This window comes from Gavia stellata, chromosome 28 (assembly GCF_030936135.1).
Source record: "Gavia stellata isolate bGavSte3 chromosome 28, bGavSte3.hap2, whole genome shotgun sequence".
Taxonomy (NCBI): domain Eukaryota; kingdom Metazoa; phylum Chordata; class Aves; order Gaviiformes; family Gaviidae; genus Gavia; species Gavia stellata.
In genome coordinates, this window is record NC_082621.1 from 5,201,489 (window position 1) to 5,214,503 (window position 13,015).

Genomic DNA, 13,015 nt, shown 5'->3' on the forward strand with positions numbered 1-13,015 from the left:
GCGAGCTGTGCTGTGCTGGTGATGCTGTGAGCATCTCTGGGGCGCTTTCTGCCCCCATGGAGGGTCGGGGCCGTGGCCAGGGTGGGAGCAGAGACCATCCGCCACACGGGTCCTCGGTGGCTGAAGGAGTTGGGGCAAGCAGAGGGGAGCAGCTGCCAGGCTTCAGGCTGTGCTAGAAGTTTTCCTGCTCCTGACCATCAGCCTCTTCAAAATAAATACCGCGTGTGCTGTGAGAGGAGAGCCCCTCTGCCCCCCCGTCACCCGCGGCTGCCCTGTCCCTCCAGCTGAGCTCCATCCCCAGGAGCTGTGTCTCATCCCCTGTGTGACCCCAAATCCGTGGATGGAGAGCTTTATAAGGTGCACAGGAGGAAGGCCAGGGCTGACGGGGGTCTGAGCCCCCCCAAAGAGGCACAGCTCCTCTCTGCACCCCATAAGCTGGATGCCTGGGTCCTCCCTGACCTCCAGCCCCCCAAGCTCTGGCCAGCCAGTCCCCATCGATCAATCCAGGGCTCCAGGCTCCTGGCTGGGCTCCTCCATCCCCATTCACTGCCCTCCTTCCCCTGGGTCTAGGGGCTCAGCATAGCCCAGGTTGGCCCTTCGGGGTCAGTGGGTCCCTGCCAGGGTCCGGGTGGTGGGGTGACCCCTCTGGCCTGTCAGGCTCGGCCCCTACCTGAGCTGCAAGGTGCACTGTAGGCAGCATCCGTGCGGTCACCTGCAACGGGAAGGATGGTGACCAACGGGCTCAGGGTGAGCTGCTCCCGTTAACGAGCCAAAGCTCGGCAGTGTGAACTGAAAGCTCAGCCAGACCCACTCTGCGCCATTGGGGTTGCAAGGGTTGGCAGCAGGGCCAGGCAACCCGGGGCCACGTCCCCGGCGGCGCTTACCTGTCTCGTAGTAGTCGTACAGCGTCACGGTGGCTGGCTGGAGGTTCCTCACGGGGAAGTCCTGCGTGGCGGTGAAGGCAAAGGTCTCCTCCTCCTTTGTCAGCTGTGGAGATGGCCCAAGGGTGAGGTGCAACCATCCGCAATGGGGAAACATCCCCACGCCCCAGCACACGGGGTCCTGCTCCTGTCCCCGTGCCCCATCTCACCTCATCCAGGTAAATCGTCAGCTGGTCGGGCTGCACCTCCACCTTCTTCACCAGCTTCTGCCTCTTCAGCTGGAGGGACACAGCTCAGAATGGGCAACAGCTGCTCAGTGGGTGCCCCAGGCAGGCCCAGCACCCCAAGTGGGTGCGCCTCCATGTCCCACTGTCCCCAAGGGGCAGGGACCCAGTGGCAGAGTGGGTGCCTGGGGTCAGCAGGGGCTTCTCACCTCCACCACAGAGCTCTTGTCCGGGATGTAGCCAGACGGCAGCTTGGCCTCGATGACAACCATGTTGGTGGCGGGACGGTCCCCAGTGTACCTGCAGGGGCAGAGCCCCGGGGTGGGGTTGGGGACTGCCTGCCCTCCTCAGCTCCTCCTGCCCCCCCAAAACCTGGGGGGCAGCCCCAGCCCCTACCGTGCCCGGAGGAGGAGATGGAAGCGGGTTCTGGCATCCCCTGTGCACTCCCCGGGCTCCGTCTCCACATGGAGGTCAAACATCCCCGTGGTTGGAGGGGGTGGTACGTTATAGCGCAGGGTCACCTGGGGTGATGCAGGAGGGTTAGAGCCACCGAGTGGGCACCGCACGGGGACGGGGACCCCGGGCCATACCCACCTGCACCAGGGCGCAGCCCTGCCCGCGAGCTCGCACCCCGTACGTCCCTGGCAGCTCGTGCAGAGCCGCCTGCTGCAGCACCAGCCGGTTGCTGTTGTGCAGCACAAAGTCCTGCGTGGTGCCCGTCGGGGACGTCACCGTCACCATGATCTCCCCATTGCTGCCGTATGTCAGGGCGGCGTACTTGGCCAGGGCTTGCAGGGCCACCACGGTGTCCTGGGCATAGAGAAAGCACCGAGACGGGGGTCACCCCTAACTGCAGATACAGGGGGGGATGCTTGGAGAAGCCCCATGGACCCTGGTGCTGGTACCTGCGTTGAGGCAAAGCCCCCGTAGGGGTTTTGCTGCTTGCTGAGCCAGCGGACGATTTGGGAAGCAGTTCCCAGGTCGGCAGAGGACAGTTGGGGCTGGGAGAGGTAGGCCAGGAGGACGTAGGCGGTCATCTCCACCTCCGCTGGTGCAGCGGCAGCCCAGGAGGGCTGCGAGGGGGGCAGAGCCTTCCCCTTCCTCCGCCAGTAGAGCTGCCCCCCTGGGAGAGAAGGGGGTGGGAGCTCAGCCCTCCTGCTCCGGGGGTCCCAGGGGACTGGGGGTGGGATACGTGACCCAGGCAGAGGGTGGCACTGCCCCGAGGTGCCACTGCCCGTGCCAGGTGGTACCTGCGCTGACACTGTGCTGGGCCAGGCTCTGCAGCTGGGCTTGCTGCTGCTCCCTGCGCCCCGCCAGCCCAAAGACATAGGCCAGCAGCGCCTGCGTGTAAGGGTCGTCCGTGGCTGAGGCCTCCAGGCACTGCAGGGCTGAGCTCACTTTCGGGTCCTGGCATGGGAGCGGAGTCAGGAGCCAGTCCACGGGTGTGGGCATTGCTCAGAGACCCCAGTTCTGACCGGTTGCACCCAGGTTGGGCTAGGAGATGGCCTGGAACAGCCGGACCCCCTGGCCCAGCACCCGTCCCCACCCCACCAGCCCCTCCGGGGAAGATGGGGTCATGCTCACCGCTGGGGACAGCCCCAGCTCCAGCATCGCAGCCGTGACATAAGCCGACAGTGAGAGCTCATCGGAGATGCCACCCTACAAAGGGGACAGCAGGAGATGGGTCTGGCCATGCCGTGCCACTGGCACGGGGACTCCCCCACTGCCTAGACCACACGCCAGGGACAGGCTGGGGCCAACCCGGCTCTGGCCGCATGTCCCCATGTCCCATCCCACCCCACCAACCCACCTGCAGGGCGTTGTTGAAGAGCTTCCCCACACTGCGGAAGCAGCCCGTCTCCCGTTGTTTCTTCTGCAACCAGTGCAGCGCGTCTGTGATGTGCCGCTCCTCGATGGCCACGTAGGCTCTGGCTTGCCCGAAGGACTTGAGGACGAACGCCGTCAGCCTACGAGCCAGAGAGACATTGGAGGGATGGGAGACTGGGGCTGGGGTACGCTTGGTGGCAGGAGAGGCACTGGGACGGCCACTGCACAGCCTGCCTGAGCCCCGTGCAGTTCCTCACCAGGTATTGCCGCTGGGATCACTCTTCCCGAAGGCGCTGTAAGAGCCATCATTGTGTTTGTAGAGCAGCTCTCGCTGATACCCTGTGGGGAGGAGATGGGGACACGTCTTTACACAGCGGTCTTTACACCCTTGGGGGACCCCAGAGGCAGCCTGGGGCCCAGACCCACCCTGGGGCACAGGTAGAAAATGGGGAGGGGGGATATGGGGTGGTGGTGGTCCTCAGCAGCAAGGCAGGGTGGGACAGGGAGAGGAGGGGAGCAGGGATGCTCACCGCTCTGCAGGAAGCCCTGCGCCTTGGTACGGATGTCGGGGTGCAGCTGCCCACTCTTCTCCAGGTACTGCTGGATGTAGATGTTGGGGGCAAAGCGGACCATGTTCTGCTCCCCACAGCCGTAGGGCATGGCCAGGAGGCAGTCCAGGTTCTGCAGAGCATTGCCCATGATGTCACCTGTCCCAGAGGGATATAAGGAGCACTGTCATCGGCTGTGTCCCCCGTATTGCCTCCCATCTCGCCTCTGGGTGGTCCCACCTCCTGCTGAGCTTGGCCCTGGAGCCCTCCCTGCCCCAAGTGGTGCCCTGTCCCCCGCCTGTCCCTTACCCATCACGGTGATGTGGGCTCGCTGGGAGCCCTCCAAGGTATTTGCAGGAACCTCCAGGGAGATTTCTTCAGCAACTGTGGGGATGGAAGGCAATGACGGGGGGATGCCCAGCTCCTGGCCTGGCCCCATGGCACCCTCAGCCACCCCCTTTCTGCTCCAACCCTCCATGGGCTCGAGGCTGAGTTGGGGCATCTCAGCTGGGAGCCTCTACGGACCCTGGTCCTTGGCTTCTCTGGCCTGGTGGCTCTTGTGACCGCTGGCCAAGTGTCCCTCCCCCATGTCCCCGTGGCACTGCTGGACACCCCTGGCCGGTCGTACCTTCCTGGCAGAGCAGGGAGTTGTGTGCCTTCTCCTCCAGGATCCCCCCAGGCTGTGAGGAAGCAGCATCAGAGTCAGCCAGGAGAAGGGACCAGCTGTGCCCCCCTGTCCCCCAGGGTCATGCCTCCAGCCTGGGCTCGGGGCTGGGTTCTGTCCCATTCCTGGTCCTCCTGCTGTACCCCAAGGGCTGCTCAAACCCTGTCCCCAAACCCATCCCACTTTCCTCCTCCATAACCCATCTGACCTGCACCAGCAAGGGCTTTATCACAGTGTCCACGCGCCCTTGGGCTGGCACCATGGGCATCTCGTTGCCGCAGAGCTCCTTGGAGCTGAGGGCCTCAGTGCTGACGGTGATGTTCACCTCCCCTGCAGAAGCAAGCGGGGCACTCAGTCCCCATGGAGCCCCCCCCAGCTTGCATCAGCCCTGAGGCTTTGTGTGGGGCTGGCTGGATTGGGATGGGGGTCACCAGGTTGAGGAGCAGTGCTGGGAGGCAATGGGGAGGGTGAAAGTGGAGTGGAGAAGAGCTTCCCAGGTGGCATTGCATTTGCTCCCGTCCTCCCTGCCCACCCCATCCTCCGAGGTGGTCCCCAAGCAGCAGGGCAGGGGGGTCCTGCCGTGGCCCTGGTGTCCCATACCCAGGCTGGTGGCTCGCACGCCCCATCGGAAGGTCCTTGCTTCGTCTGCACAGATGCAACCGCTGTACACCTCGCCCACGCTCGCTGACACCTCCAGCTCCGCCGACTCCACCAGTGTCACCCGAACCTGCCGGACCATGGCCACGGCTCCATCAGCCCTCGCCGGACCCCAGACCCAGGGCCCCCTCCCCAGCGCCGCTCACCCGCAGGCACTGCCGCAGGTAGTTGAAGACGGTGGCCACGAGGGTGAAGGCTTCATGGCGGACCACGGCATAGGGCAGCGCCAGCTCCACAAAGAAGGGCTTGAAGGCCGTGAGGGTGGTGGCAGGGGCCAGCCCCAAGCCCCGTGGGGCCATGCAGAACATCCCAGCTTCCCACTTGGTGATGGCATCGGGCACTGTCACCGTCACCTCCGCAGAACCCCCCTCCCTGCGGGATGGAGAACAGCTGAGGCCATCCCACCACATTCACCCACAACTGCTGTCATCCCCAGCTAGGCTGGCTCCCTCTCTATGGGAGAAGGAGCCATCCTGAGGTCCCCAGCCTCCCTCCATGCATGGGGAGAGGACCAGCCCCATGGGGACCATCTTCACTCACCCCACGGGGACCAGGTCCCACAGCCACGTCTCTGGGAAATACGTCCGGGGTGCCGGTGGCTCTTCCTGGACAGCGACAACTGGGATACCACCGTCCATTACTTCTGGGACACCATGGTACATTACATTTGGGTCATCAATTCCTTTCCTCAAATAGGTGACATAGAAATCAAAGCCACCTGGAAAAGGCAGAGCAGAAATTAGGGTCCACAGGTCTCCGCATCTCAGCTGGACCTCGCCTGCAGGCAGCCCGAAGGTGGCCAAAATCCTTTTCAATCCTCTTCAATCCCTTTGATGCTGAGTGTATTTGCAGGATTGCAGGATGGCTCCGAGTCCCCCGGAGGACACAGGAGCCAGGACCAAGCACCAGGTCTTTGCTCTTTCCTCCCGAGAGGACTCAGTGGAGCGAGCAAACCGAGGGCTGTGCTGACCTCTGGGACCTTGGGGACCCGCTCTCCCAGGCAAGCCGAACCTCTCTTTGCAATCATCGCTGGTCTTGGCATTGGTGAAAAGTTTCAGTGCTGCATTCTGTGAAAAAGAAAAGAGGTTGTCCATCTCCGAAACCCAGCAGGAGGAATATCCCCATCCCAGCAGTCACAGGGATGCAGAAGACGACAAGTGGAGAAGGACCAGAGCCTGGCGTCCATGGGAAAGACTTTTGCTACAAGTGTGGCTTTCACGGGACATTGCTGTGGTTTCTCGGCACCCTGAGCAAACCACAGCCGGCTCCTGGACAAAGAGGAAACAGGAGGCACAGGTGGGCAGGGCCTTTACCTGAAATAACTTGTAGGTGTCCATCTGGGAATTCCTCTGAAAAGGGGAAAGTAAGTGGTGCCTGCTTGGAGGGCGAAAGAAGCCTCGCTGTCTCAGTGCAAATGGGATGACGGGAATGTCAAAGTCGGGGAGATAGTCCCAGGAAATTGCTGAACAGGGTGGTGAGTCCTGAATGCTTTCAGGGTAGTCAAATTCAGGGAGTACTTTGTAGACCTACAAAATAAACAAGTGTGCTACGTACAAAACCAGCTAGGCACCTACCCCCTAGGAGTAGGACTGCCCAGGAGCCACCATGGCACCGAGTCCCCTTAGGGAAGGTCCAAGCAAATGTAATCTCTTCCCTGTCCACCCCCGGCTGGTCCCTGGGGCTGCAGAAGGGGCCCCGGACAGTGCCACCACTCACTGCCTCCGTGTTGAGCTCAGCCTCGGGCTTCAAGAGCCGCACGCTGCGGTCCACAGCACGGACAGCGCACAGGGACCCTGGGGCAGCCTCCAGCTCCAGCCGCAGTGCCGAGCCGGGCAGAGCCCTGTCCTCCGAAAAAGCCATCTTCACCTGGGGAGAGACGGGCATCAGGGGGCAAGGGCAGGAGGGGGAGCCACCTCCCATGGAGGAGTAGGACCAAGCCACAGACATGGAGGTCTCTTCTAGACAAGGATAAAATCAGGCTCAAGGATTTGAGGATCAGGGCATGGGTTAAAGAGCCTGTGATGCTGCGATACGTCTGGAGCAGGATGGACCTCAAGGGCATGCAGCTATGGACAAGCCATGGAGCGATTCCCCCATCTCCAGCAGCCTCCGCTCACCTTGTTGGGGAAGCACTTGGCCACGTTGAGCTTGGTGCTGTCAGCCACCATCTCACCATCAGGCAGCACCACGTAGCCCAGCACCTTGGCCATGGGTGCCAGCTCAGGGCCGATAGGCAGCTCCAGGGAGAAGGAGCCTCTCAGCCCTGGGCCATGGGAAAGGAGGGGAGATGAGGACCAGGCATGGAAAGCAGAGCCCTGCACAGCCCATCCATGACTCAGGACCTACCAGCCTCTGGAGGCAGCTCTTTCCTGAGGACAGAGGCAATGGTCCCCTTGGCCAGGACCTACAGAGAAGGAGATGGGAACAACAAAACTAATGCTGAGCAGGGAACCGAAATGCCCTGATGGAGGATGGACCCGAGGGCAAGAATGTCAGGATGATTTTTGACCTTGCCCAGTCTCCAGCCCCCCCAACATCTCCCATTGGCATGCAGGTCCATCAGTGCTGGCAGACACCTCTACTAACAGGCATAAGTCCCTCGGTCTAGCCAGGACAGTTTGCTCATTGTCTTGTCCTCAGGGACACAACTGTGAACATGTGTGTAGATGTGGACCTTTGCACACAACTACCCTAACACCTGCTGCCCGCCCTCCCTGGGCCAGGGCTCACCAGGAAGACCACATCCAGGCTCTCCGGCTGAGTCCCCAGGGCCTCCTTGCTGAAGATGTAGTCCACCCAGAGCTGCTGGGGCTGGCCGCAGGGCAGCTCACTCTCCGGGCGACGGATCTGCAGGAAGCTCCTGCTCGCCGAAAAGAAGGGGCTGAGGTAGGCATAAGCATTTGGATAGATGAGTGTCGATCTGTCATTCTGGGTGTGAGCTGCTTTGTTGACTTGACCCTGAGCGATGGAGGTAGAAATCAAGGCAATGAAACCGTCCAGAATCCACGAGGTGCTAGTCCCATCACCGGGCACCATTGATGCAGGTTCTTGGCTTGGAGAGGTGCCCAGCCCCATACTACTGGAGAAAGCAGCACAGGGACGCCCGAGGGATGGGAGACGGGTCACTTACACGCAAGGAGACCATGCCACTCCATCCAGAGGTCTCCAGCTCGAAGGAGGCTCTCCCCGATCTGTCTGTCAGGAAGGTCTGTCTCGTATCTTTTCCTTCCTGGCTAACGATGAGCAAGAGCTGCTTCTGTGGCAGCACGGCACCGTCGGCTCCCTTCAGCAGCATCTGCACCAGGAGGGAAGGGGAGATGCCCCAAGTTGGGCTGCAGGCATGGGGCAGAGGGCAGGGGTAGAAGAGCAGGATTGGGGGTCAGTGGGACCGGGATTGGGCACAGCGAGGTGCAGGGGAGCCCTGCGGGGTGCAGGGACCCCCCCCATTACCATCCCAGTGTAGGGGATGCCGGGCTTGTAGAAATCATTGGTGTTTTCAAAGGTGACAGTGAGGATTTCGGGTAAAATCTTGCAGCTCTTAGTGTTTTTCAGCTCCAGCCCTGTGGAGAAGGAGTGGGGAGCTGAGGGTGCTGCGGGGACACAGGGCAGAGGTTAGCTGCTGCCAGCTCCCCTGTCACAGTGCAGAAAAGGTCCTGGACATTTTAGGTTTTCCCTCTGCAGTCAGCAGCTTCGAGCACAGTTCACACCTTCTACAAGAGGAGCAAAACATCTACGGCATGTTTTAGACCTAAAGCCAAGGTGCAGCTGGCTGCAGAGACTTCACAAAAGGTGCTTCACTAAAGCACCACAATGCAAGGCCACCTCGGTGCTGGTGGGCCTGGGCCAACTCCTGGTCTTCTCCTTTTTTTCTGAAGCCAAGCCACTGGCAGTCATTTCTGGTGGGACCAAGGGGGTGGATGAGGTGGATTATCTCAAAGAACGAAGCCACACCACCGGACTGGGTGAAACCACTGCTTTGTGTCACAAGGACTCAACTTGCTGCTAGCCATAGCATTAGGAGAGTTGTTGGAGCTTGGAGAGGGGTTTTTGCCTCCCGACCATTTCTCTGGTGAGAATTAGAAGTATTGCCTGGCTGACCTGGCTTGCCTCCCCGCCCGGACCCAGTCCCGGCACATGTGCACCTCTAAATCACAGTGCTGCTTTTGGGCTTCCCTGGAGATCAATACCCCCATGCCACATGTATTTGGGTGCATAGGGGAAGAACGCAAAACCAGGCACCAGCAACAATGCCCGTTCCCAAGCAGGAGAACACTGCCGTCCCTACCTGTCCCATCCTCCACCAGCGATGCCTGGACTTGGAATTGCTTCTGATACATGGAGCTGGTCAGGTTGAAGGCAGTCAACAAAACCTCTGTTGAAAAGCAGCCGTTCTTCTCAGTCTGGAGGGACAGAGTCAACCCCGTTAGCAGCAGTCCCGGGAAGGGGTTGTCCCGGTGGCACTCACACTCCCCAGCTGTGCTCACCTGCCCGCCGACCTCGATGCAGTACATCTCTTTCTGGGGGACACCGTGAAGTTCGTACAGGATACTGAAGGGCTGGCACAAGCTGGCCTGGACCTTCCCCTGGACGGGCTTCCCGTAGGTGTACCTGTTGGGTGGAGGGTGGTGAGGGTGTGCCTGATGGGCCACATCATGTTGGTTCCCCCCCATGCCCTCCCTCTTCCAAGCGCAGCCTGTTTTGGGCTCACCGTCCACAAATCTCCATCTGGAACTTCTTGTCCTTCTCTAGCACCACGGCGGGGAGATCAATGGTCAACTCAAACTTGGGCAGCACTTATGGAGAAGCAAAAGGAGAGAGGGTTGTCTCTCCCAGAACAAGGACAGTGGTGCCTGGGTGGCCAGGGGTGACAAGACAAGCTGCCCACAGGGACATGCCAAGGTGGGGCTCCCACCTCCCATGCACCTCCCGGTCCCCTCATACCATATTCCTCCACACTGAAGGAGTGGCTCTGCCCCTCCGCCTCAATGATGTACGTGCCCAGAGCCGGCTCTGCAGCCAGTGGGAGGGACAGATCCACGATGCCCTGCCGCGGGCTCACCTCCCGCCACTGCGCGATGCGGTTCCCGCTGGGATCCTGCACACAGGGACACGCGGCGTCAGCACGCTGGGGACCCCAGCACCCCGCAATAAAACAGCCCATGGCTGTGTTATGCTTCTCCTCTCCCAGCCACACTGCCTTTCCAAGCCCACACCACCCAGGAGTCTCCCTCCATCTCTCAGACTGACCTTCAGGAGCACAAGGGGCAGCTGCAAGGCAAAGAGAAGATGGTTAGAGGAGAAACTCAAAGCCTTCCTTGGGGTCTCACCAGGGTGGGGACATCTATGGAGCCGTGAATGGAGTAGAATGAGGGTTATTTGTGGGATGCTGTGAACTTCCAACCCTTCAATTTGCTTTGGGATTGATATTGAGCCTGTGGGTGGCTCTAGCTGGGATGAGCTGAGGGCTTCACGAGAAGCCAGCAACCATTTCATCTGGGAACCTCCTGCACTTCCAGTGACCCAGGTGATTGCTCAGGGGTGCCAGAGACTGAACTTGCATGTAATACTGGTGTCTGATGACTTGATGGATATCAATAGCTCTTTCCCTGCTTCCCACTCACCATTGTTACATCCCTAATCAAAAGTTTAAGTGAGTACATTCCCATGTCACAGGTGCAATTCTGCTTTCTCTTTCCTTAGCCTGCTGAAACCTGCGTGAACACAGGGCATCCCTGCCCCTGGGGAACGCAGCCACCAGGCAGAGCTGGCTGGGGCAGGATTCCCAAGGGGAAAGGCACTGGCTGACTCCCACACCTCTCTCATTGCTTGCCAAGACTGTAAGAAGTCAGTGCAGAGGAGCCCTGTCACCTCCCCCCTTCCCCAGCCCGGCTCTCACCTTCTTATTGCTGGGAGTGAAGTCTTTATCCAAAGAGACAATGCGAAACTTCACTGGAAAGAGCAAACAGGGATGCAGGAGTGAGCAGTGGGTGCATCCACAGGGAGGGGGGGTTCCCCATGGGGAAGGTGGATGGAGATCCACCCTAAGCCCTGCAGTGGGGCACTGCCCCTCAAGCAGCACAGCCTCCAGCACTGCCAGCATGTCCTGGCATTGCCCTTGGCCAGTGCTGGGGGTCCCAGCGCATCCCAGGATGAGCCCTCCTATTTCCATGCAAGCGTAGGAGCAAGGATGAGCCTCCTGCCCCCCTCTCCCACCAGGTCCTTTAGCCCAGAGCACTGCGGTCCATCCTGCCCCCCCTCACCTTGCTGTCCAGGCTTGTAGACAGCCTTGTCTGTCTGTATGAAGATCCCAGGCTCCAGGGCTCTCAGCATCACCTTCTTCTTCTTGGAGACATCCAGGGAATCTCCTTGGATTGAGATGTGCAGGTCTGCGATTTCCTCCTTCCCTTTGGCAGGGGCTGGAGCCTACCAGGGGAAACACGTGGTGCTGGGTGAGGACAAGGGATATGCCATGGCCAGGATGCTCTGCTCACTGAGTGACCCAGAGGGACACCTTCCCCAAGCCAGGGTTTGGGAAGAAATGTCCCCCCAACACCCTGCCCTAGTCAGCAAGTCTGCTACCGGGGGATTATTTCAGCCACCGAATAGCTGGGCTGAGCCTAGAGTCGTTTCGCCTGCGTGGGGGATGAGACCCTACCAAAAGATGGGGAAGTCACACCTGCTCCCAGCCCCATGTGGGACCACAGCCCCATGCTCAGGGGAGCTGGTGGAAACTCCTCTGCCTGGAGACAGCAGGGTGTCCAGGGCATCCCCCTCCATGCTTACGGCTGTGTGTGGGTGACACTCACGGGAAAGGTGATGTTCAGGTACAGCTGAGGCTCCTGGACCTCCCTCTCCAGCAGGGTGATGTTATGGGTCCTGTCTGCTCTCTGCAGTTGGACGGTCACCTGGACGGGCTTGTGGAGGCCACTGAGATGGACCCACAGCATCGCTGTGTGGGGGTGGTAGATCACAGCTGGGGATGTGATCACGTAACTCCTGGCAAGGAGAAGTGCTGACATGAGAGGCGTGGGGATGAAGCACATCCCGGTGCAGACCCTATGGAGGTCTTGAAGAGCTCCTGGGTGCACAGAAACCTGTGCTGGGGTGCAGGGCCACCTCCCCCAGCCTCCCCGCTCTGCTTCTGGGCTCCCCTTGACTTCTCAGCTCAGCCAAGCAAAGGGTCTGCTCACACATTGGCTGCAAGTAAGGCAGCACCTACAATAAACCATCCCAGAGCCACCAGCCCCAGCAGCCCCCAGGTGCCAAGTCCTCGATGCTCATGGGCAGGGACAACCCACCAGCCCAAGCATTTCCACCCTGGCCAACAATCACATGCATAGGAAAGATTAGCTCCCACTATGTACTGCCAAGGAGCCAAGTCTAAATGCCCTCCCACCAGGCATGGACAGACGGATGGGCACAGGGAGGGCTTACAGTGCTGCAGACGCCCCAGCGGTGAGGTGCAGGATGAGGAGCAGCAGGACGGGCAGGGCAGCCAAGGACCTCATGTCTCCAGCTGCAAGTAGACGTCGGGCACGGCCACAGCCGCCTTCTCCAGGTATTGGATTGCTGTAGACCTGCGTGGGCTCTGCTGCAGGCTCTGGAATGAGATCTTTGCTTTCCACCCAGCGAGCAAACAAGGGTTGGCAGAGGGACCCAATGTGGACCTGCAGATATAGCCAAGGCAATGTTTACCTTCTGCCCACAGCATCCTGGGTTCAAGGCTCTGATGGATATTTGCAAATTGAGGAGAGGTTCCCATAGGCTATAGAGGTTCAAAACCAGGGGGCAGGACCCACCTACACACTGGTTTGCTGGGAAATGATGGCAGTACGGAGCGGGAATGAGTTCCCCAAATGAAAGTAGGCAGCACATCATGAGACCAGTCTGTGAGTTGATGGCGATTTCTCAGAAGGGCTTGTTTCCAGGTATTTCAAATTTAGCCAAACAGTAGCTATTTGGGCTGATCACAGGTGTCAGGCTGTCTTTTTGCCCAGTTTCCTCCAATTTCATCAAATCAGTTATGGACACAGGAGCAGGACAGCGTTGGGTTGTTGTGCCAGCTCCACCCACTCTCATTCCCCCGTGCACCACGCCTGGGAGCCGGACACCAGCCAGGGCATGGGCTGAGCTGCCTCTTTCCGTCCTGGTGGGAATTTAGGAAAGTTGAGGCGGCTCCACGACAGCCACACAGTCTCCTGCGTGCATCCCCTG

At 60.1% G+C, this 13,015-nt stretch overlaps 1 protein-coding gene across 1 annotated transcript; it reads right to left on the bottom strand.

Moving 5' to 3' along the window:
* Nucleotides 1–653: 653 nt before the first annotated feature.
* On the bottom strand, nt 654–12,309 carry LOC104257420 (alpha-2-macroglobulin-like protein 1). The gene is made up of 35 exons (XM_059830183.1): nt 12,236–12,309; nt 11,608–11,797; nt 11,062–11,224; nt 10,698–10,750; nt 10,049–10,069; nt 9,743–9,896; nt 9,510–9,594; nt 9,286–9,409; nt 9,087–9,201; nt 8,252–8,361; nt 7,932–8,096; nt 7,532–7,759; nt 7,148–7,205; nt 6,919–7,064; nt 6,518–6,667; nt 6,115–6,150; nt 5,772–5,868; nt 5,342–5,519; nt 4,948–5,173; nt 4,745–4,871; nt 4,353–4,474; nt 4,109–4,160; nt 3,790–3,864; nt 3,463–3,639; nt 3,190–3,271; nt 2,916–3,072; nt 2,690–2,764; nt 2,356–2,512; nt 2,011–2,228; nt 1,700–1,915; nt 1,502–1,626; nt 1,315–1,405; nt 1,091–1,159; nt 885–987; nt 654–712 (listed from the first exon to the last, which is right to left on the bottom strand). The coding sequence occupies exons 1-35, from the start codon at nt 12,307–12,309 to the stop codon at nt 654–656; spliced, it is 4,278 nt and encodes a 1,425-aa protein (XP_059686166.1).
* Nucleotides 12,310–13,015: the final 706 nt, after the last annotated feature.